The 24,712-nt window shown below is 46.1% G+C and overlaps 1 protein-coding gene across 2 annotated transcripts; it reads left to right on the forward strand.

The window, feature by feature from the left end:
• The first annotated feature begins 3,268 nt into the window (after positions 1 to 3,268).
• On the forward strand, positions 3,269 to 24,364 carry SLC19A1 (solute carrier family 19 member 1). 2 transcript variants are annotated; one of them, XM_035124194.2, is made up of 6 exons: positions 3,296 to 3,412; positions 7,019 to 7,297; positions 16,169 to 16,925; positions 18,607 to 18,799; positions 20,830 to 20,971; positions 22,271 to 24,364. In XM_035124194.2, exons 2-6 carry the CDS (start codon positions 7,121 to 7,123, stop codon positions 22,442 to 22,444), a joined length of 1,443 nt encoding a protein of 480 aa, XP_034980085.1. In that variant the 5' UTR covers positions 3,296 to 3,412; positions 7,019 to 7,120; the 3' UTR covers positions 22,445 to 24,364. The 2 variants fall into 2 exon arrangements, with proteins under 2 accessions (XP_060133194.1, XP_034980085.1); XM_060277211.1 differs by lacking the exon at positions 7,019 to 7,297 and having other exon boundaries at positions 3,269 to 3,412.
• The last annotated feature ends 348 nt before the right edge of the window (positions 24,365 to 24,712 follow it).

Below are 24,712 nucleotides of genomic sequence, written 5' to 3' on the forward strand. Positions count from 1 at the left end.
TCTGTCTTCTCTGCTTCTGTAAGCTTGCCACTACAGAGCCAAGTTTGTTTCTGCTCTTTTGTCCAACACATATTAGAAAATGAGCAGCTTTAGGGGCTGTAGACCACATATCGGCCCCTGCAAATATCAGTTCCATTAACTCCTTCTGTCTTGTCCAGTTCACTGCTGTGCTTCCAGTTTCAAAATCCATAAGTTACTTTCTGATATTCTGTATGTAGGCAGTGGTCCATCAAACCTCTGACGCCATGTGTTGCATTCTGCTATTGTGTATGAATTCTCCACAAGCTGAGTTAATGGTTGTTGTTGTTTAGTCGTTTAGTCATGTCCGACTCTTCGTGACCCCATGGACCATAGCACGCCAGGCACTCCTGTCTTCCACTACCTCCCGCAGTTTGGTCCCCTTCTCCTAGTGCCCTCCATCTTTCCCAACATCAAGGTCTTTTCCAAGGATTCTTCTCTTCTCATGAGGTGGCCAAAGTATTGGAGCCTCAGCTTCACGATCTGTCCTTCCAGTGAGCACTCAGGGCTGATTTCCTTAAGAATGGATAGGTTTGATCTTCTTGCAGTCCATGGGACTCTCAAGAGTCTCCTCCAGCACCATAATTCAAAAGCATCAATTCTTCGGCGATCAGCCTTCTTTATGGTCCAGCTCTCACTTCCATACATCACTACTGGGAGAAGGAATTGGCAAGCCACTCCAGTATCCCTGCCAAGAAAACTCTATGGAGTTAATGGTTAAACAAACTTAATTTCTGACGAGGGCTGGAAGCCTGCATAGAGTCATAACAAATTTTTCCAGTCAGGCCATACATTGTGAGTCAGCTAGCCAGGAGCTGGCCTACTGGTTCATAGCTGTTTCTCTTAAAGATGTTTAATTTAAGGTTACCAGATAAAAAAAATTCCTTCAGTAGCACCTTAAAGACCAACTAAGTTTATATTTTGGTATGAGCTTTCGTGTGCATGCACACTTCTTAAGGTTACCAGATGTCCCCGCTTCCCGGGGACAGTCCCCAGATTTACAAATCAGTCCCCTGACAAAATCCATCTACTTAGTAAGAAGTTGAAAACTGCCCCTGTATTCCTTTTAAAAAATCTGGTAACCTTAGTTTAGTTGATAATGCACATGTTAATAGGAATGTAAATTGAGTGGTTTATGTGCATAACAACTGAAGATTGTGTAGATTCACCAGGCCTCATGGAGAAGGTGCACATAATCAATTCATGAAGAGGGAATTGTGCATATTTCCCAGTCAATATTCATAGTCTCTAACAGGCCTTGGAGAATGTGCTTATATCAACTGAATTTTGTACATTCTCCAACCAAAATTTGGAATCTTATGTGGCCAACATACCCCACCCCCCCCACCCCGGTCATAAACTGGCTGGGGCTCCAGATGGAGATTAACTTTGTTAGCTGAATAGCACAAGGGGAATCCTGGGGAGAAGCAAGTTTTAAGCTTTTCCCCAACCACCCAGGAAATGTGTTGTTGTTGTTGTTTTTACTACACATGGCTGTTTCAGCTGAGCAGCACAAGGAGGATCACAGGATAGGGAAAGTTTTAAATCCCACCCCACCCCCTATTTGCCCTAACAGACCAGCCTCCACTGCCATGTCCCCTGAAGAAAAGGCTCTCTGGATGATTTTTAGAGATGGAGCTGTGCTTTATATTTTTGATTGTAGTTTATGTTATTATCCTTGTAATTTTGCTTTTGTATTTTCTTCTGTTTTTGTATTATTTGTTCATTTTATTCAATGCTTGTTTGTATGATGAATAAGTGTTTAAAAAGAGAGCGAGAGAGCGATGGAGATGGAGCTGTGGCGGCCTCTGGTGGATAACTTGGGCGACTCAAAAGAGCGGCAATATGCAAAGTCCTGCACCTGCCCGCACATTTTAGGGCCAGCTGTTGCTTAGAGGGATGGAGCCGTCGAACGACCTCAGAAGCACAGGCTCGTGTGAGGAAACCTCGTGATATGTGAAGGGCTTCCCTTCCAGGCGGTTGGATATTCCCAGCAAAACTGACAGTTCAAGACGCAGCATATTCTCTCCTTCGACATATCAATTTTGTAGCTAATAACTAAAGAGAGATTAGCAGGGGTGGAGGACTTGACCTCAGCCCTCCTGAAACTCTGAGGGAACCGTTGCCAGATAGCGCAGCCAGACTAAGGCTTCCCAAGCCGCAGCCTGCTTCATTCAGGTGGACCACGCAGCACCTGTGGAATTGTGATCGAAATTGACAGGAGGCAGCGCATTAAGTACCCACATTGATTTTTAAGTGCGTTTCGTGGCTTCTTGCGTTGCATTTCAGTTTGAATTGTGTGGGGTTCATCTTGTGATAGGCAAAATAGAGATGTAGAAGAATGAATGAAAGAGAGAGAGAGAGAGAGAGAGAGAGAGAGAGAGAGAGAGAGAGAGAGAGAGAGAGAGAGAGAGAGAGAAAGCTGCAATATTTAAAAGCATATAAAATTGCTACAGCGGGCCAAACAAACGAACAAAAAAACCATTCCGTGCTCCACCAGGTCCCTCAGCAATTTATAATTTACACAAAGCTAGATGACGCAATGGTCGGCCGTTTGTGTAAGGCAGCGTCGTGTGTCCCTAAAGAGCGCCAAGCAACCTCTGGGGATTTGCGCAGCCTCAGGAAGAGGGTATAGGATTGCACCAGGACAGATAACCCCCGGGAATAAGGGTTGCCCAAGGGCAAAGAAGATGGGACTCCCGCGCCCTCGACAGGCGAGGGAATTGCAGCAGATGCGACCGGGCGAGCGACACCGGAGGAAACTTCCGCTTCTGCAGTTACTAAAGGCGAAGGAGGAGCAACCGTATTCCGCCGCAGGTGTCAGCCCTGACCAGCAATGAGCGTGATTTCCGAGCGAGACCCATCGCGTCCCATGCCACTTCGGGCTAAGCACCGCGTTGCAAGCTCAAAAACCGCTAGTTGCTGGCAGACACTGCGAAAAGTTTTCCTGGTCGCTCATATTTTAATGTCGTTCCCGGTGAAGAAAACAGTAACGCCAAGTCGGGCGAGCTGGCCGGGTTGGATTTGATTTTTGCAAACGGGATGGGGCGGAAACAGGCGAGCGCGTGGCTTCGTTGGCGCGTTGTTGCTTATCTGCGGAGCATCTTCCGCCCTCCTTGCATTGTGGGCGCTGTAGTTCCTCCGTGCCTTGCCCAGGGCCGGGGCCTCGTCAGAACTACAGTCCCCAGGAGGCACCGGTCCCTCCCCGCCTCACCTCTCTCCACGTGCGAGAGGCTGCTGGCGCCTGGGGGAGGGCTTTGCGCCGAGAGGCGCCTGCAGAGCTCCTTCCCCGCGCGGCGCTGTGAGAGTCGCGCGCTGCTCAGGGACAGGATGGCGGCGGGGTGCCGCTTGCGAGGAGCCTGAATCCGTGCATTGGGAGAGCAAGAGGCAAAAGGTAGGAGAAGGGGCCGGGAGAGCAGGGGGGCGACGGGCCTGTGGCGGGCGCCGGGACCAGCCTTGTTAGCCAGAGGGAAATGTTTGGGATGCCACCTGGGAGATGCAGGGCCGCCAAGGGCTCTATCCTGCAAAAAACCGCAAAACCCCAATGCTCCCTAACTAGGCTGGTCCTGGAAAGAGATGCGGAACTTGTTGCAGCTTTTGATACTCTGTGCAAAGGAGCATAGGTCAGGTCAGGTGTCTCGCCCACGTTGCTCCTGTGTCAAATATATGTTTTGACACCTGGGAAGCCGTGTGTGAGGTAGTAAAACTTGTCGCGGCCACACCTTGCCGCGCGTTTGAAGGGGTGTTTAGTTTTTAGTTTTTTTAACTTAATGTATGCAGGCCTTTAAAACGTGTATCCCGGCCGCTCCTTTGAAAAAGCTGAAGGTGGCTTATGACACGGGGTGAAATTAAACAGGAGAACGAGATTACGAAAATATCAGAATACAAAAGCAGATATGAAGCAGCAATTAAAGTAATTGGCTGCCTTCCAACAGTGGAAACAATTCCTTGCAACAAGTTAAAAGCAGAAAACATTCACACACCCAATTCATGCTCCCAAAGCTTTTCTAAACAGGAAGGTTTTAGTGGTAAAGTCTTTCTAAACAGGAAGGTGTTGGTGGTAAATATATCCTGAAACGGTGCTTGTTTACAGTGCAAATATCCTAACAATGCTTAGAAGTAAATCCTATTGTGTTCACAAATAGGCTTCCTGGTTTTTAGGATGGCAACTTTAAACTATGGAAGATCTGTAACGCATATACCAAACTCTGCTGTTAAGTGGGGAGGGGGGCTCATTTTTAATGACTGCAGCTGTGGAATACAGTACTGATGTTCTCCTGATGAGCCTACAGATCATTATGTAGTCCTCCAGACCTATGTGTTTTTTTTTACAATAATTGTTATAAAGTAATGTAGATGGTGATATATTTAGTCAGACTGGACCCCCCCCCATACAATTGGCGCACTCATACAACTCCCAAAGCTATTTTTTATTTTTAAAAAACACCTGTTCATTGCCCCCAAAATAGAGAACTATCCTAGAGGTTTTTAATCTGAGGCTGGTTGACCACCTGCATTGAGAGAGTTGGACTGCATGACTTTTGGAATTCCAGCTCTCTGAATCTTGGCCCTTTACTTGTAAGTGCCAAGCACAATGTACATTCCCCCCTCTGCTGAAGAGAATATGTGTGCACACAAGCAATTGTATGTAAATATTAGTAGGGTTAATTGCTGTAGTTCTCGTGAACTGGTATAGGAGCAGCCGTCTACTGCATTGGTGTTTATAACATTCCAAGGGAGTAAGTTGCGTAATAAACCACATGTGACTAGCTGGCTGGCTTTCTTTACATACAGTATTTGGTTGAGAGCTGAATGTAATCTTACAGCTACTTAAACTACATCATATAATACATTCAGAAAATCACAGGCAGAGGAATGCTAACCAGGTAGATTCTGTTACATGTCACCCCAAACTCCAAGCAGTGCGAGATTCCAGGGGTACCAGGCACTCTTAGCAGGGTCTGTGTTTCCTTTTGGGCAATGAGACACAACAGAGACTGTGGTGTCTTTATGATAACCTGTATATACCCATATACCCTTTATTGAATCCATATATTTTAGGTGAGTCTTGACCCTCCAAAAAACTTATAAGAATATGTTAGTGTACCTCCTGTGTGAGATGAATATGCATCCTAGCTGCTTTTGGCTAGGGTTTTTTCTTGGGGGGGGGGAATGTAAACCATCAGTTTTGGCTTTCCATTCACTCCTATGGGATGAATTTAGTTGCACCCACAATTACAGTGGTGCAAGTTATGCCAAATTATGTGGGTGGGACTAGTGGGTGGCATAAGAAAAAAGCATAAATTTGTTTCTCCTTCACTCCACCAATTCCTCAGCCTCGATGCTGTTTGCAAACACCATGGGAGACGTGAGGACAGCTGGCAGTCCCCAGCGGTATCAGGCCCTCCTGGCCGGCTGCCGGGCGATCTCCACCCTCCGGCGTAAGCGTGAAATAACGACCCAGGCTTTAGAAGCCAGGACATGCTGTAGTAGAAGGACCCACTGTGCAGCAGAAACGATGCGAGAGAGAGGAATGTGGCATATTTACAAGCGTTAATTTAAGCATATCTCAGGAGAGAGAAAAGCATGTCTGCTCTCCTTCGTGATCAGTGCAGAATAATAATAATAATAATAATAATAATAAATAATTTATTATTCGTACCCTGCCCATCTGGCCGGGTTTCCCCAGCCACTCTGGGCACCTTCCAACAAAAAATTAAAATACATTAAAATGTCACACATTTAAAAACTTCCCTAAACATGCCTTCAGATGTCTTCTAAATGTCAGGTAGTTCTTTATCTCTTTGACATCTGATGGGAGGGCGTTCCACAGGGTGGGTGCCACTACTGAGAAGGCCCTCTGCCTGCTTCCCTGCAGCTTTGCTTCTCGCAGTGAGGGATCCGTCAGAAGGCCCTCGGCGCTGGACTTCCGTGTCCGGGCAGAACGAATGTGCACCTATGAGAGATGCTGGGCTTGTGGATAGACTGGCCCCAGGCATTTGGGATTTTATGGGCTGCCCCAAACCAGCGCTTTGGCCAGTTTGGTTCAGTGCAAATTGTGGGAACATTGGAAGCTGCCTTATACTCAGTCAGACCATTGGTCCATCCAGCTCACTTGCATTGTCCGCCTTGTTTGATGGTGGCTCTCCAGGGTTTCAGGTCTCTTGCAGTACCGGCATAATATGCTCATTTACACACACACACACACACACACACAAAAAAAATTATCTGGCCTTTAATACTGTATCTCAGAGTGGGTAACAGTAATTCAGGAAAACAACCAAAACAGAATGAGGCCATAAAACACATACATAAGACCATTCAGTTCCACACTGCTGAATGAATTCCAGTCATGTATCGAATGCTTGCATGGACAGCCATGTTTCAGTGCACCGAAGCCTCTTCACAACCACTTGAACCAGCTGAAAAACCCAATTGGTCTTGAAAAGTAACTTCATGTACCATGCATGCCAGTATTTAGTGGTCAGTAGTTAATCATAAGTATTAACCACTGTTATTGCCACTCATTCCTCATTCAGAGCCTGTGTGTTACAGCAGCGGCAGTGTTGGATTTGTATGGCTGGCAAACTTGGTTCTTATCCTTGCTCAGTTACAATGTGACCAATGTGTCCTTGGGTATTTTTCAGCCCACCTACCTCGCAGGGCTGTTGTGAGCCTTAAAGAAACCTCTGCTCTAAGCTGCTTGGAGTAAAAGAGTAGAAAACAAATGTATCAGTCCAGCTGATTAAACTCTGCTTCAGCATTCCTTGGTTTTTTGAAGTTCTGATCTGGCAGCCTTCAAGCATTCACAGGCACCATTTGGAAGCAGACTTGAAAGGCATTGTAGTGGCAGCAGGGGAGCGGGAACCAGTGTGTTGTTTGTTCTCTTAGATTTGTAGCTACAAAATTAAATAAATTCCTACCCAGATGATGGGGGTATTAGTTTGCAATGTTCCAACTAGGAAATTTGACGCGGTGCCAAACTCTCATTTTTCTGCAGTCACACCTATTTGTGCTGGAGGCTTTTCTGTGGCCAAGGGACAGGGATGGTGTGAAAAGAGCTCCTCTCTCCTACAACTGATTGAGACGACGTGGGCGAGCCATGTCTGCTGAGGCTGGAAACCCCGAAAAGCAACCCCCCGACCCACCCCCGGACCCACGCTGGAAGCTCCTTGTGTTCTACCTCTGTTTCTATGGCTTCATGAACCAGATCAGACCTGGAGAGAGCTTCATCACACCGTACCTGTTGGGGTCAGAGAAGAACTTCACAAAGGAAGAGGTGAGCTCAGGGGAGAGTTGCAGAAGGCCAAAGGGAGCCCTGGCATGTGAACGGAGCATGTTTTCCCAAGTAGCTCCTGGTTTGGGGCAGTAGGCTAGGGATGGCTGCTTCTTCATCCCCATATCCTTCCTGTGTGTGCTGGTGGGAAAATTGAGAGGTGGAAGTGGATCAGGGTATGGCTTCAGTGGGTGGCCCATGGGGAGGAGAGGGGTGGCTGGGATGTGCAGAAGACAGGTGGGCATAGGCTTCCTGTTGTGCAGCTACACATTAGGAGACATGTCCAAACATTGAGGGCTTATCCACACTTACCTTTCCCCAGCTTTTTCCAGCCACGGTCTGCGATTTAAAGCTCTGTGTCAGAGCACTTTTTTCCTCCTCCTTCGTAGCTTTCCCCATGGAAACCTGCACTTTAAAGCTCTATTGGAGCAAACAGCAATTGGAGGAAAACACAAATAGACATTTGCTCCAATTCAGCTTTAAGGAGCAGGTTTTTGTAGAGAAAGCTTGGGGCAAAACAACTAAAGGTAAGTGTGGATAAGCCTTGAGCTATCAGAAGCACAGACTGGCTTGGGAGATGGTGGACTCTCATTTGCTTGAGGTATTTAAGCAGAGGCTGGATGACCAGCTCAGGGATGTTGAGGCTGCATCCTGCATTGTAGAGCCTACGCTTAGTAGAGTGTCCGACAAAGTAACCTCCACGGTCCTTTCCAGTGCCGTAATTTGGTGATTCTGGACACAAAGGGCAGTGAGAGAAGAGGCTTGTGCTGAGCCAGTGCCAGCGTACGCAGCCCTTGCCATGCAGCATTGCATGCCTGATGGGAAATGGATTGTGCTTCACGTAGTTAACAAAGTAATGGAAATCACTGGGAAAGTGTTTTATCGTTTGGTCACAGTGCTGCAGGGTGCCAGTGTGCTTCTTTTTTAATTAAATGCAACCAAAAAGAACATCCTGTTGTCTGCCTGCCTGTTTAACAGTTTGAGTTTGTAAGTGAATTGTTCAGCTGGGTTAGCTAAGTAAGCATCTTGAGTTACCTGCTCACTGTGAACTGTTCTAACAATGTAGGATCTTTTTGCCCAGGAAGGAAGCAACATGTTTAAATGCATTGGGCTTTCTCTCTTTCTTTCTTTCTTTCTCTCTCCCTTTCTTCAAATGCTGCATTGTTTTAAGATTCCCCCCTTTGTTGTTCCTCTTCCCGTTCATTCCATCCATCCTTAGTTGTTTTCTTTCCTTTGGATTTAGCACTTTTGGGTGGCTGGGTACCTTTGGGAGATGGGACACAGCGTTCCTTCCTGCTGGCAGATGGCATCAAAGTGTATCTTTGCCCCTAACTGTAGCTAAGGAATTACTCAGCAACTTCTTACTTCAACCATGACCTCCTTTTCTTTCACAATCTGCTCCTGGCTATTCTCTAGTAGTTTCAGCAACAAGTGGTGCTCTCTGCCAGGAGACAGAGGGCATATTGGAAGAGTGCAGTTAATAATGAGAAGGAGGAGGGCAGTGAAGTGGTGTAAATTGCAGAGCATGTGGAAGGCCCTGATTCTCATAAATCTAGTGAAATCCCTTGCACATCTTATCCAGCTCTCGTTGACTTGCTTTGGACACCACACCAAACCATGTTTTTGACACTGATGGAGCAGTTAGGAACTCAAGCACTCCCTGATCCAATTCATGGCAATTCCCTGCCTCTTTCCTGGTTTGAGGAGAGCCATTTAATCCCACCTGGCAAACTGGTTTTCAATCCCAGGGCGAGCTCATACCATAGATGAGTTTTTGGACTAAATGGTTAACTACTGTATGCTCTGAACCAGAGTAGGAGGCAGGGGATCACCATGCAGAATGGGAAGAGAAGGAGGGAGTACATTAGCACAAGACTCCTGGGTCCTCATTCACAATAGGGCAAGCTACCATTTGACATTACCTCTGAACTGCCCCAGTTCTCTGGCTTGATACCTTGGTAGCCTTGATCTGTCAATAAAGCCTCAAGCTTCCAAGACATGCAAACATTTGCTCCTTATCTGGAAGTAACAGGTTAAGGTGCAGAGTTGTTAACTGAAGCTTCTCTCTGAGATAGTGAAGCATTGTTGACCTGTTACTTCTAGTAAGTAAACATTGGGACTAAGTCAAGGGCTCAGTGTGGTGTAGTGGTTAAGAGCGGTAGACTTGTAATCTGGGGAACCGGGTTCGCGTCTCCGCTCCTCCACATGCAGCTGCTGGGTGACCTTGGGCTAGTCACACTTCTCTGAAGTCTCTCAGCCCCACTCACCTCACAGGGTGTCTGTTGTGGGGGAGGAAGGGAAAGGAGATTGTTGGCCACTTTGAGACTCCTTAGGGTAGTGATAAAGCAGGATATCAAATCCATACTTCTCTTCCTCCTCCTCCTCCTCCTCTTCCTCTTCTTCTTCTTCTTCTTCTTCTTCTTCTTCTTCTTCTTCTTCTTCTTCTCCTCCTCCTCCTCCTCCTCCTCCTCCTCCTCCTCCTCCTCCTCCTCCTCCTCCTCCTCATGAATAGAGCCAAACCACCTTGTGTGTGTGACTTGAACAGTGTTTCAGGGAGAGGGTTCCGCAGCAAGGAAGCATATACAGTGGTACCTCATGTCGCGAACAGGATCTGTTCCAGCGGCCCGTTCGCAACATGAAAAGGCCGCAACATGAAGCGCCACATCTGTGCACGCACGTGACACGATGCGGTGCTTCTGTGTATGCGCAAAACGCGATTTAGCACTTCTGCGCATGCACGCAGGTTACGGATGCACCAAACCCAGAAGTAGCCCATTCCGGGACTTCCGGGTTCGGTGCGTCCGTATCCTGAAAAGACACAACATGAAGCGGACGTATCATGAGGTATGACTGTATTTCTGCTCAAAGGAGATGGGGTACTGCCAGTCTTCTTCATGTGACTTCTGAGGATGAATACACTCTGGGGACTTCATTCCACTCAGTTACAATTGCAGTCAGAATGATCATTTTTGCTGGAGGATAATTGGTGTGTGTTGACTGTGGGGGCGAGAAGAGAGGGGAGATTTGGGGGTGTGATTTACAAAGTAAAGAACTGAACATTGCCAGGTAGTAAATGCCTAACAAGGAATCAAACTGAGCACTAGAACATTAATTTGATATAAACGTTTCAGTATTTGCTTTTTCTACTGATGTCTCATTTAAAAACTACAAATGGATCTAATCACAGATTTCAATATTACAAAAAGCCACATGCTGAAATCATTATCTTGGGAATGATCCTATTGCGCGAAAGAAAAATAGCAAGTATTTCTGAGTCTCGTCAGTTTTCAGCAGAGAGTTGACCATGTTTGAATCTTTTCCATTCAAATCATTGGGATTTTTTTTATCAGATCATGCCCTACTGCAGGGGTCCCCAACCTTCTTAGGCCCACATAAACAATTGCAAATTTAATAAATTGCCATTGGCATCACAGAATTCCAGTTTCACAGAAGAAAAATTGGCAAAGCTTGTGGATCTCCCCCCCCCAAAAAAATACAATAGCCAAAGCAGCGGCAGAAACTCCAAAGCAGGCAAAAAAAAGCAGAAAACACCTCCCAAATATAGGCAAAATCCACACACCACAAACAAAAGAAAAGTGGGCAAAACATCTCTCAAACACTTTCCCCCCTCCAAAAATAAAATAATAAAAAAATCAGTTAAAGCACACAATCAAACCAAAAATCATGCCAAATACCCCCTACGTCATGCACAGAGGCATTCTGGGGACATTTAGGTCAGAAGGTGAAGTATCTAGATGGCCTGCAAAGTGTTTTCCAATCAGCTCAGTGCCATTCATGTGGAAAATAATAATCCTCAATTGAAAAACTGAAAAGGGTGAGAATCTTGGTGGGTACTAAGGGAGTTTTGAGAGTGCCATGGTGCTTTTGGGAGGACACCAACCCTAGTGCATTGGAAGACCCTCTGCCATGACAGATATAGAGAAATACAGATCATACTCAGGGAAGCTTGAAGCTCCCCTTGCTTGATTTAATGATACATTCAATTTCAATTGTTTGTTTTGTAAAGTAGCTGTTTGAGTACAAATATTTTCCCTTGGTCTTTCCAAATAATGATATTAAAATGTCTGTGCTGGTAACCTCCCACATTTTTCAAATAGTAAATTTTCTAAACTTAGAATTATTGTAAACTTAGATTTTTGATTTTTTATTTTGTTCACATTTTGGACATAATAAATTAAAAAATGCTTTCAGTTGGTTAATCTGTCCACTAGCCAACAGCGCTTCTTCTTGCTTTTTTATTATCTAGCAATTTAAAAAGCACCCTTCACAAATGTTGTATGGATTTCTCTGTTACTAGCTTTAAGCGGGGAGGGGGAGAAGTCTGTATTCCACGACTCCCCCCAATTCTGAGAACTCTGAACTGCCTTAAAGAATATGAGCTGGGATTGCAACAGCCTTGCTGAACTTAACTCTCTGACCTGCTGACCTAATTTCCTGGTGGTTTATGTTTAAACCATCTATCTCTCCCTTTAGCAATGAATAATTTCTATTTTCTGTCCTCAAAGGCCTCTCTGGGACATGGGGCAACTCTCATCCCGCACAGGCCTGGCTGGGAGAGGTGACAGGGAGGCAGCCTGTATACATACATGATCACGTAATTCTGCCTTCCAACTTTGCCCTTTTGGAAGGGCCAAAGCTCAGAGACATGCTGATTACTGTGTGAGCAGTTTCTTTACATCCTGAAAGGACAAAGGGTGTGTGGGTGTGTGTACAGAATCTCTCCAGACTTAGGCACTCTTTCTCTCTGATTTTTTTGCCCCACTCATTTAACTTTTTTGATGTTCAGTGGAGCAGTAAACCCTGGCCCGAAGGGAGGCTCCCATTTTCCACTCTTTTGGGGCAGGGGGCACGGATGGTGTGAAAGTAAGGAAAGCCATTCCATGGCTCCCACTAGAACTTTGTGTATCCTTCTAAGCCTCTCCCAGCCTAAAAGACGAGGAGATTGAGGGAAGGCAGTGGCCTTGCTAGTGATAGATTGAAATATCCTACAGGTTGAATTCAATGAGGTAGTACCGTACTTTGAGACATAGTGCTGGACTATGGTAAAAAATATAGTTCCAGCACATGCCAGTGGACACAGAGCAGTTCCTAGAGCAGGAAAAATTGTAGGACCACATCCATAATTATTGCCCTAGAACAGAGATTTCAACCCTGTGTATTGGCTCAGCCTATGACCTCTATGTGTTCACATTTCCCAAACTCATTGAACAGAAAACCAAACAGGAACTGCCCACAGATAGACAAATAGACACAAATAGGTTCTGCTAAGTCAGGCATCCCCAGACTTCGGCCCTCCAGATGTTTTGGACTACAATTCCCATCTTCCCCGACCACTGGTCCTGTTAGCTAGGGATCATGGGAGTTGTAGGCCAAAACATCTGGAGGGCCGCAGTTTGGGGGTGCCTGTGCTAAGTGCTTGGATGGCAAGCCACTTGGCACCCCTGTGTATGTCCACGATGAAAGAACGGTGCAATATAATAAATGGCCTATATAAGTGAGGCATGTCCAAAGTCCGTTTTGGCCCCCGTGGTAGTACAGTGGACGCTTGGGTTGCGAACGTGATCCATGTGGGAGGCACGTTCACAACCTGTGCCTGTGCACGCGCGGGTTGCGATTCGGCGCTTCTGTGCATGCACAAAGCGCAATTTAGTGTTTCTGCGCATGCATGTGGACCGAAACCCGGAAGTAACCCGCTCCAGTACTTTCGGGTTTGGCATGGAGTGCAACCCGAAAAGACGCAACCTGAAGCAGCTGTAACCCAAGGTATGACTGTATATGTCCTGGGGTAAAATCCTAAAACAACTTTGGTCGGCCCTCATGCATGTTGTTCACTTCATCAAATCTGGCCCTTTTTGAAAAAAGTTTGGGCACCCCTGATATAAGCCAACAATTTATGTGCAGCCCTCTCAGGATCTAGGACTATCAGCCCTACAGATTTCAATATGAAGATAATAGATGCTCTTATAGATCAAGCCCATATACTTTAAAAATAAGAGCTGTGGTCAGGATTGCAGATTTGCCTTTGAAATATAGCAAAACAGTCGGGATGGCTCAAGTGTTAACTAAGGATATGTGGATTTTCTCCCAGGCACACCAATTTATGGGCAAATTATGTGTAAAGCATACACAAATGCCTGCAATTTTATGGTCTAGGTAGCATTTAAAACACAACTTGACAGGGTGGTTGTGCCAAATGTCCCTTGCGGCATCCATCATAATGTTTTGTCTCTCCTGATGGGGCAAGTGAGTTTAACCTTCCATGAGTCCTGTTCACGAGGCTGTCCCTTCCGCACCGCCCCCCCCACCACTCATTGGGCGAAAGCTTTATTTTTTGGGTCTGTGTCCTAGCAGGGCAGCTCTGGCCAAGGATCAGAGTCCCTCCTGCTGATTTGTTTCCATGGCTAGAAAAGAAGCAAGTTCCAATCAAAAGAGGCTGGAAGAAGCTTAGCTGACCTCCTTAGCAAGGGACCTGGAAGGGGGGTGGTGTCTGCTTTTGGGCTCCCAATGAAAGGAGCTCGAGATGTTTTGTTTTTGCAAGACCAAATATTTGTAATTAGGCAACTGTGATCAGCAGGTGCCTTTCCAGAAATCAAGGGGCCCCCAGGACATTTTGCACAGTTCAGCAGATTTGAGTGTCACCAGCGCCTCGCCTCCCTTGAACCAGCACACAGTGCTGTGCTTGTATTAGTATGCTTGCCTGCTCTGTGCACTGTGTAAAGTGTTCTCAGTGCACTGCAAAACGATACCGGAAAACAGGTGATCAAAATAGTGCAGGGTTAGGACTCCCAAAGTTGGTTGCAGTGAGAGCCTCTCCTAATTTAAAAGCGGTCATGGTTAAGGAAAGCCAGTTAATCCAGAAGGAGGTTAGCAGCAGATTCTGGCTGAGGTTGAACTCCTTCTAAAGGACCAAGTTTGCAGTTTGCGGGGTCTGTCCAGACCCTATACAAATCAATCTGTGGAAGGACAGACAGCAGTGGCTAGGAGCGCCCTTACCAGCTTTGGCTGTTACAGCAGCCAAAGGCCCTATCTTAGTGTGATAAATCTTGCTTCAGTTACCCATGCACTGGCTACCTCCAAACTAGACTGCTGCAATGGGTTTAAAGTAGGGCTTCCTTTGAAGATTGTTTGGGAACATCAAGTAGTGCAAAATGCAGCTGCCCAGATGTTAGTTGGGATAAAGCACTCAGAACATATGGCTTCAGTATTATATCAGCTGCACTGGCTGCCAGTTTGTTTCCAGGCCCAATTATAAGAGCTAGTTAAAATAGAGTTTCTTGAAGGACCATCTATGCCCATATGTTGGGCATATGCCTGGACCTTCCTGTTGACCTCAGCTCGTAGATCTGTCAGTGGGTAAATTAGACTGGCAGCACATGTGATAGGGATTTTTTGTGTGTGGTGTGCTCCTGTTTAAGAAGCTCCCTTCCCCAAGACTTTTATTTCACTCCCTGCTTTTGTTTGTTTGTGAGCCCAAATGTCTTCCCCATCTGCTTTTGGTTAAGATAAGCTGGAGTGACTGGCTGGAGTGCATCTGTGCTATTTGTTGCTCTTGTTTTGTATTTATGAGTTAAATATTTATTGATTTTAATGGCATGGTTAATAAAGTTTTGTTTTGTACTGCTTTGATTTTTTTTTTATTCTAAGCTGTTTTGGGCAACATAGAAATAGCTTACATATATCAGTAAAAACGGCCTGAGCCAACAGTAACAATTCACCTCCTAGGAGAATTCACCCTTGCCTGCCTTCAGCAAGCAAGTAAAGGAAACTTCACTGTGAACCGTGGACTACTTAGTAATGCCTAGGTAGCTTGGTAAACTGACCCGGTCATAAAGTTATTACTAAAGTAAAATGTCAGGTTGTGCATTTTGGAAGATGGAATATAGGTCAGAGCGATTACGGCTTGATGAACCACAGAATTCCGTGTGGATTTGCTGAGGAAGGTTAGTAGTGATAGCATACGAAGTACTGAGTGTGCTTTTCCAGACAGAGTTTGGATGTATTAACTTGGAGTTAAAAATGTTTAACATTGTGTCTGATGGCAGAATGCTGTGCATGCAGATTAAAGCCACCATTTCTTCATGCTCTCACTTAGTGATTTGGGAGATCTACGACATGGGATTTAGAGCATAGTCGTAATAATGCCAATCTCGTTACGTAGATGTACCAGCACCGGGGTCAAGGGCCATAGCTCAGTGGTAGAGCATGGTCCCAGTTTCAATCCCTGGCATCTCTTGATAGGGCCGAGAAAACCTGTGGCTCTCTAGGTTTTGTTGGACTAGAACTCCCATAATACCAGACCATTGGTCATTAGCTGCCCTCCTCTGGGGCAGACAATTACTGAACTAGATGAGCTCGATATAAGGAAGTTTCCTATGTGGGGTTGCTTTTGGAAGTTCCATCAGTGCAATCACTTTGGGAGGCGTTGGGGGTTTAGCTTCTGGAGATTGGGCTCTGCCATATTGCACTTGTGGACCCTTGGATTATGGCAGAACACACACAAAGTCTAGACTGCTGTCTTTTGCAGTAGCCTCTTGCGTACGCGCTGGGGTGGTTGTGTTGAAACCTCATTGATTTACCATGTGCTGTTGCTTCAAGAGGGGGGCATATCATGCCTCTGCACATCTTGCTCAGCAAAAGAAATGTAGGAAGAGAGCTCCAAATCAGTGGTTGAGGGAAAATAGGGACTAGGTTGTTTGACTACAGATATAGTGAGAATCTTTGTTCCTAACATCTGGGGTTCTCAAACCCAGCTTTGGGTTGGCATCACTTGGGGCTTTGAGGGGCAGGGTGTTCATAGAGTTTTGTCGTTCGTTGTTGGAAGGCGTTGCAATTGCTTTGGTTTTTCTCTCTCAGGTAACCAATGAAATCACACCTGTGCTGTCCTACTCATACATGGCTGTCTTGGTGCCCATCTTCCTGTTGACCGACTACCTGCGGTACAAGCCGGTGCTGGTGCTGCAGAGCCTGAGCCACATTGCCATCTGGCTGCTGCTAATCTTTGGGACCAGCATCCTTGCCATGCAGTTCATGGAATTCTTCTACGGCATCACCATGGCGGCACGGGTGGCCTACTCTTCGTACATCTTCTCCCTGGTCACCCCTTCGCGCTACCAGCGCATGGCTAGCTATTCCCGTACCTCGGTCCTCATGGGAGTCTTCACCAGTTCCGTGCTGGGGCAGCTCTGTGTCACAGTGGGGGGCACCACCTTCACGACGCTGAATTACATCTCCCTGGGGTTCATGGCCTTTGGGCTGCTGCTGACGCTCTTCCTGGAACGCCCCAAGCGCAGCCTCTTCTTCAACAGGAGTGAGCCTATGTGCAATGGCACCTCGCCCTCCGAGCGCGACAAAATGAACCCTGAGGCCGGGGATCCAGGGTGGCACAAGGCCCCCACCTGGAAGAACATGGTCTTTTTCCGGATGTTAAAGGAGCTGGCGGCATTTGTACGGCTGCCGCAGTTAAGACTTTGGTCCCTTTGGTGGATATTCAATTCTGCTGGCTACTATCTAATACTGTATTATGTGCAGATTTTGTGGAATGAGATATATCCCACAAGAGACAACAGGAAAATCTACAACGGAGGCGTGGAGGCGGCTTCAACGCTCCTCGGTATATAGAGCCTCCCCCATTTCCTGTTTGAGCTTGATTGTAGCCCCACCCCACCCTTTTCTCTCTCTGCTTTATGCCCCAAATATGAATTCAGAGCACCTAGCGGGGTCTCCTAGACCTAGACCACGGTCCTAAAGTACTGTATTTTTCCATCTATAAGATGCCCCCATGTATAAGACGTCCCCTATTTTGGGGACTCAGATTTAAGAAAATGGGGGGAGATGGCTCATTTTATAAGACGCCCCCTAATTTTTGACATTATTTTTTAGGGAAAAAACAGTCTTATACATGGAAAAATACAGTACATTCATGCAAAGGCAATTTCTGCTAAAATTACTTGGGTTTAAAGTAACTTCAGGTGATGCACCTCAGGGATCTCCCTGCATGGAGAGTGTAGGCCAACCATTCCACTAACCTTCCCCAGCCTGGTGCTTGCAAGGTTGGTCTACCAGCATGCTTTAATGTGTGCTAAAGCTCAGGGATGATGTGCATGCTCTGCATGCAGATGGGTAGAAGCTCAGTATTTGCCATCTCCAGCCAAAAGGGATTGTAGGGTCACTGTCAACCAGAACAGGGAGCATTGGGAGCAGATGCAGTAGTGGCTACACCCAAGAACTTGATCAGTCTGGTGCACTTCGGAAAGAGCACTGGCTTTCCTGAGTTGCCTCTCAACTCTCTGGGTTTTACATTGCAGTTTCCCAGCTGGTACCATGTTTAGAAACATACTGTTAAGAGTTTTACTCTTTCCCCACACCCAGAAGTTGTTTCATTTACATCATCCTAAAAACCATGCTAGAACTTTGGTGTATACTTGAATTCATTGCATCTCTGGTGCAAAAGGCTGGTACCCATTACAGGAAATTATGTTGAAAGTGACCCACCTCTTACCTTTATAGATGGATCCAGAGCAACTTGGTTATGAAACATTTTTAAGGGCTTGTCTCAGGACAAGTTTCCCCCCCTGCTTCTGTGAGAGTTGCACTTTACTGAAGCTGAATCCCATTCAGTATCTGTAAAAAAAAAAAGCCACCCAAAAAACCTTGCTTGCTAAATCCAATTAGGAAGGGCAAAAAAATCCTCTCCCCATTTACTTTTCGTTGCAGAACTGACATAGAAATAACTTGCCGCATAGTCCTTCTAGGGCAGGGCAGGGGAACCTGTAGCCCTCCAGATGTTTGGACTTCTGGCTGGGGAAGATTGCAATAACATCTGGAGTGCCATCATCTCTCTCCCTCCCCCCGGCCATTCTAGGACATTTTTTGTCCTTCGTATGGTAGTAATGTCCCCATTTTTCAGCCGCTCAGCAGTATACAGTTTAATTCCTGCAAACAAAAAACTGTCCAGACAGAACATAAAATATTCCAAGAAATTATTGGGGATTTTTTTTGTCATTGTGTGCATGTGTGTATCCTAGTTTAAAGTGTTGGGGTAAAAATGTCTGGAGCAAAAGGTGTTCAGGGAAGCAAAGGCAAGTGCCCAAAGAGAAAGTTCTTCCTCAATTACCTTGGGCTTAAAATAATCTCCTTGGATATTTGGGGTAGAAATTGTCCCTTGGGTTTTTCCAAACAATGACTGTTCTGCTGTGTGCCTTGTTGCGAGTGCCGCTTTGGAGAGTGGAGGCCTTGCTGTCCATATCTGGTCCTCTCATCCACATCTTGACAACATCTATGTGTCTTTGCAGGTGCCATCACCTCCTTTGCTGCAGGCTACGTGAAGATCCGTTGGAGACTGTGGTCAGAGCTTGTGATTGGTGTAGTGACGGCATTCCAGGCAGGCCTCCTTTTGCTGATGAACACTACTGCCAACATCTGGCTCTGCTACGTGGCTTACATCCTCTTCAGGGGCTCCTACCAGTTCCTTGTGCCTATAGCCATGTGAGTGGTGAGAACAACTTGATGACTAGGCCTCCATTAGTCACGTTGGTGGTGAGGAACATAAAGTTTATGATATCCGTCGTTACCTGGATATATATCATCATTCTCACTCTTTTCAACATGCAAAAAGACATGGGGGGGGTTTTTTGCATGCATACCCCAATATATAGTAGACCAGCTTAGCTTTCTAGTATCTGCTTTGCTAAAGGAGGGATTGTAATGCTAATACCGTATATACTGGCGTATAAGACGGCTTTTGAACCCAGGAATTTTTTTTCAAAAGTTGGGGGCCCGTCTTATACGCCGGGTCCAAGAATCTGCGGTCACCGCATACGGTGGGGGGAGCTCAAAAACGGCCGCATCCCCACTGTATGCAGTGACCATATGAACACAAAGAAGCGCGCTCGGGAGGGGGCTGCTCCCCGCCAGGGAGAATGTCTCCCTCATGGCTTTGTGACCTGGATCAGCACAGAGATACAGTTTTGTGTATTTCATTGGTGTCAAGCTGCTGCCTCTTCTCTTTTTGTCAGCGCAAAGCAAAGGGATCTTTCCGTCTCTCTCTCTCTCTCCGCTCTCTCTTTAACTGCTCTGCTCAGCGTCTTTCGCTGGCTGTGTGAGCCTCCGATGTCTCTGCCTCTCTATTTCTCTCCTCTCTATGGTTTCTTTCCCCCTTTTGATCTATGTCTCTGCCTCCCTCTCCCTCTCCCTCTCCCTCTCCCTCTCTATGGCTTCTATTCCCCTTTTGCTCATTCAGCCAGCCTCGTTGTCTCTCTCTCCGCTCTCTCTTTCACTGCTGCTCAGCGTCTTTCGCTGGCTGTGTGAGGTTTCTTTCCCCCTTTTGCTCGATGTCTCTGCCTCTCTATCTCTTCCTCTCTATGGTTTCTTTCCCCCCTTTTGCTCGATGTCTCTGCTTCTCTATCTCTCCTCTCTCTGGCTTCTTTCCCCCTCTCAATAACTAAGCAAACAAACAAACCACCATTTCCCCGGCTGCAGACTTGAGTGCTGGAGAAGACAGCCTCCCCTCCCCTCCACGCCAAAAAAGGGCTGGAGTACATCCCAAATTCTATATTTTAACTTGAAAAGTAAGGGGTCGTCTTATACGCCCAGTCGCCTTATACGCCAGCATATACGGTATGTATTTTCTCCCCTGTAAGGATGCCAAGAATAACCTTTTGGTCCCAGGGTAGATGGAGGCTTTTAGTATTCAGCCTAGGTTAACAAGCTACAGCGATTGCTGCTGATGTTCTGAATGATTAGCTAATTTTCTGGAAATGCTAAGGCGGGGATGGTTAACTAAATACAAAGAACTGGATTAGGTGGTCTTTAGCACTCTTCCAGGCCAGCAACTGTATGCCTTTAACCATTGGATGTTTCACTAACATCAGTGATAAAAGTATTACAGCTTCCCAAACTCTCCTCTTGGTGTAAACACTCCTAAGCTTCCTTATAAGGCAGGCATCCCCAAACTTGGCCCTCCAGTTATTTTGGGACTACAACTCCCATCACCCCTAGCTAACAGGACCAGTGGTCAGGGATGATGGGAATTGGAGCTGGAGGGCTGAGTTTGGGGGTGCCTGTTCTAAGGCCAACACAAAATAACTAGCGTTAGCCCCATCTCTATGCCATCTTCGGCTTGTAAGTGAAAATGCATTGATCTTTGTGAGTGCCTTGCTTGTCGGTGATGCTGCAGCATACCATCTGTGGCTGTTATCCTCGGATGGATAACCTGTGGCCCTCCCTGTGGGACTTGCAAAGCTATCACAGGGATAACTGGCTTGGGATGGCCAAGCATTCATAGCAGCGTCACCTTTTGATCCTTCAGTATCAGGACTGTGAACTACCATCAGCCCCAGGGAACATAGCCAGTGGTCTGGGATCGTGGGAGCTGTAGTCCTTCATTGTCTGGAGGGCCACAGGCTAGCCACCCTTACCCTGAGCCATAAAGCAAACCCTCCTTTTGTCCTTGGTGCCTTTTCAGTGATTGCGAGCAGAACTAACCTGCCTTCCTCTTTCTCTCGCTTTGACAAAAGTTTCCAGATTGCAGCTTCCCTGTCCAAAGAGCTCTGTGCCCTGGTGTTTGGAATCAACACTTTTCTCGCCACAGTTCTCAAGACTGTCATCACCATCATCATAACAGATAAGAGCGGTCTGGGTCTCTCAATCCACCCTCAGGTAAGAGGCACAAGTTACGCTGAGGCTTGCGGTAGCGGGCTTTTGACCAGTTCTAGCTGCCTTTGGGGCTTACTTTGTAGGTTCCTCCTATGGAAGAAGGTGGTCCTTTGAATAATCTAGTGAACCACATAGTGGGAACTCAAAGGGACTTATTTGCAATGGATCCTCTTGTCTTGCTTGGCCCACTTTTGGCTGTTGGCCCCATTCTATGCTTTGCCCATCATGTTTTGGAGTGGAAGCAGGGCTGGCAAAAACTCAAAGGCATGTAAGCCAAGAAAAATAGAACTTCTGTTCTTTATCTTCCTTATTTATTTATGTTAAGAGACTTATGCCCTTGCTTTGGGTAGGTTTCTAGGGTGGCTAGTAGTCACTCAGTTCTGCCCTTTCCAGAAAATGAAAGGTTTGTTCCAGTCTTAACACAGTCATCCTGAACACATGCCAACTCACATGATTTCAGTGGAACTTGTTGCCAAGCAAAGTTCTGCTGAGTTAACAGAACTACCCCCTAATAAACATGTAAATTGCTACTAATCCTTGCCGTTTGCTGATTTCTCTTACATTGTCCTCAACAAAAGCTCCATCCATTCTGCAAGAACTGAGCTTATATTTTTTTAAAAAAAATATGCTGATCAGGAAGCTGCAAATGTAATCTGTTCCCGTAAGGGCTGTCATTGCTGGCTCATGGCTGTGATGGGCTTAACAAAGCCTTGTAATTACCCGCTGCTCATGTGACAAGAAATGGTGGCAGTGCGTTGGAATAGCATGGCAGCAGGATATGCATGTGTGTTTAAATCTTCCTTATTGGAAGTAGCGGGCGCAGATTGGAGAAATATTTGGTTGGGTTAGTTCAAGTAGACTTTATCAATGAGGCTGGAGGAAAAGCAAGGTGCCTTTTTTAGCTAGAGTTCCAGCTTTATGTATGTCACTGCAAATGAGGTTGGCAGATGTACATCATGAGTGGAATTCCTGCTACTGTCAGAGATGGGATATGATTTTGACTTAGGATAGCTACATAGAACATCCCAGCTCAGATGCTGTGTTCTGGCAAACAGAAAGCAGTGGGGGACAACTGCTGTTATGCCTGTATGTGGGAACTTGAGGGGAATTTTCACCTAGCTGGCTGCTAGAGTAGATGGACCTCTGATCCAATGGGGCTCTTCCTGTTCTTAAAGGAGTTTCCCTCCTAGCTCTATTCTGTGCTTCTGTGGGCTGCTGATCATTTCTGATTTTTTTAGTGCTTTAGAGGAAAATAAGACACTGGGCCTCAACACATCATCTCTCCCCCTTTCTCTTTTCCAGTTCTACGTTTACTTCAGCTATTTCACGCTCCTGACAGTGGTGTATCTTTCTGCATCTGTGTATGTGGCTGTGAAGCATAATGGATGCAGAAAACCTCCAGAGGAAGCGCCACCCAAGGAACTCAGCATGCCAGTTGAGGACAGAGGCACAGAGCTGGCTAACTTGGAAGTATGAGAAAACGGTGGATGGGGAAGAAAAGAGGAGCTGGCCTACCTGCATACTCCCAGCTGGGATGCAACACACAGAACTCCCACGTTAATCAGCACTTAGAAGCGTCTCAGCTTTCCAGAGTATCAGGTCACTGCAGAAGGAAAAGGCCTTCCTTGACTTTTGGGCGTGTGCATCAGCAGCATGCAACCAGACGACTAGATTTCCCCCCAGTCTTGGTCATTGTGCGTGGCATAGGCTCCTGAGCTCAGGTGAGATTATGGAGACATTTGCCAGTGTTATGGTTGGTACCTGGTGATTTTATGAATGTAGTTTTAAACACCGAAAATACTCTGCACGCTTTCCCCTCAGCCTTTAAACGAGTCAACAGCGAGCAAGATGGATGCAGGTACTTTTTTAAAAATAATAATAATACAATAGTTTTACATTTTATAAAACAACCAATTTGTTACCAGTAGATATACTCTGCTGGGAGTTATGAATTGCAATATTTGTTGGAGCTCAATTTTCTTAGGAGGAAAGCTTCTTCTCATATTTTGCTTTTAAAAGTTAGAGTTATGCTTAAGAAAACAGGACTGAGAGTAAGACGTCCTCTCATCCATTTGGGACAGTGAGTGAGAAGCACAATGCGCTTTTAACAACCACTTTAGATCCTCCGGAGGAACATAATCCTTGGGAAGTATACACCTGCATTTTGTTCTGACTTGTAAATTCTTGTTCTCTTCCACTTTCCCCACCAAAGACGATTGATTTTCAAATACCTTCACTGTCACATACTAATTTATACTGGACGCAGTAGTATGCTCAGTGGGCATTTGAGAGGAAGGTGGGAGTGATCAGGTCTTTAGCAGATGACTTTCCAAACTAGCTTGGACTTTTCATGTGGTTTTGCCTCCAGGGGCCACAAATCCTTCTAGACCAGTAGGCCATGGGTGGTAGTCACAGAGTGGCTGCTTAATATAAAATGGTAGCCATATGAAAAGGAGCATGGCCACAAAAAGGTGTAGCTGTGCCCCCCCCCAATCAGCCCCATAGGCACTCGATTGCTCATGAAAAGCTCTTTTGTGATGCTGTTCCGTGCAGAAGGGAGGATGAAATGTGTGCTGGGAGTACATTCAATGTAGAAAGACCAAATCAGTGCAAACAGTCTATTATTGTGCATCGTGGGCCTGTGAGTGCCACCCTGGCACGTCCTGCCTAAAAGGCACTTTTCCAGTTCTTCTGGAGCAAATGGAGTCAGGATTCAGTTCAGGGACATAGTTGCAATTCCATGCAAATGAACAACAAATAACAAGAGGATACTTTCCTTTATTCAGTGCCTTTAGAAAACAGTTTATAGAACACAACACACAACTGACAAAGATATAGAGATCCACAGGCTTTTAAAATTGCATTAAAAATTTCACAAAATACAGTAGACAGTAATAAACTGATTGTGTGACTTGCACAGGCTCCCCCGCCCTATCTGGTAATAAAATTTCAGAAAGACAATCAATGAAAGCTAGGTAGAAATTTAGCACCTTGGTTTGTCAAAACAGACTCAAATGCTCAGACATTAATGTGTTTAAAACAGAACTGATACACAGCAATCATCTGCCTGGCCAAGGCTTCTGGCACTGAAGTGGAAGGGCTGTGATGGGGGGGGGGGGAGAGCTCCTAGAAGCTCAGTCACAGTTAAGCCCATAAGCATGACTTCAGTCACTCTGCATTCAGCACTAAAATGGCAAAATACTGCTTGCCTACCTGTGCTTGGGTGACACACACTAACAGACAGTGACTAGTGTGAACTCTAGTCCTTCCCCCTCCTCGAAAATGTCAGCACGATGCCATTCTGCTCTGATGCAGCAGAAGAAATGCTGGAAAATACAGCTATTACAGGCACGTCCAACAGGTAGATTGTGATCTACCGGTAGATCACTGCCCCCCCCCCCAAAAGAAGCTCAAGTTTTGCTCCCCTAAAAAAGCTCAACATTTCCCCCTGCACCCCCCCCAAAACAGTGCTTTCCTCCTCCCTAAAAAAAAGTTCAACATCTTTGACCTGAACCCCCCAAAAAGGGGGCAGATCACTGCCAGTCTTTAACTCTGTGAGTAGATCGCAGTCTCTTGGGAGTTGGCCACCCCTGAGCTATTAGAAATGGCTTAGTTCTGGTGGTTCCTACCACAGTGTATTGAGGACAGGGGAGAGAAATGAAAGGGTCATTACTGGACAGATAGAGTTCTTAATTGCCTAAACTTTGTATTATCTCTTATGTTGGAGCAGTTGCTAATAACAGA

Source organism: Zootoca vivipara, chromosome 1, assembly GCF_963506605.1.
Source record: "Zootoca vivipara chromosome 1, rZooViv1.1, whole genome shotgun sequence".
Classification (NCBI taxonomy): domain Eukaryota; kingdom Metazoa; phylum Chordata; class Lepidosauria; order Squamata; family Lacertidae; genus Zootoca; species Zootoca vivipara.

Bases quoted from the DNA above. Each gene is read 5' to 3' on its own strand.
- SLC19A1 (XM_035124194.2), top strand. From the start codon at position 7,121: ATGTCTGCTGAGGCTGGAAACCCCGAAAAGCAACCCCCCGACCCACCC. The intron at 16,926-18,606 runs GTATATAGAGCC...GTGTCTTTGCAG, and splicing joins GGCGGCTTCAACGCTCCTCG to GTGCCATCACCTCCTTTGCT. The intron at 20,972-22,270 runs GTAAGAGGCACA...TCTCTTTTCCAG, and splicing joins GTCTCTCAATCCACCCTCAG to TTCTACGTTTACTTCAGCTA.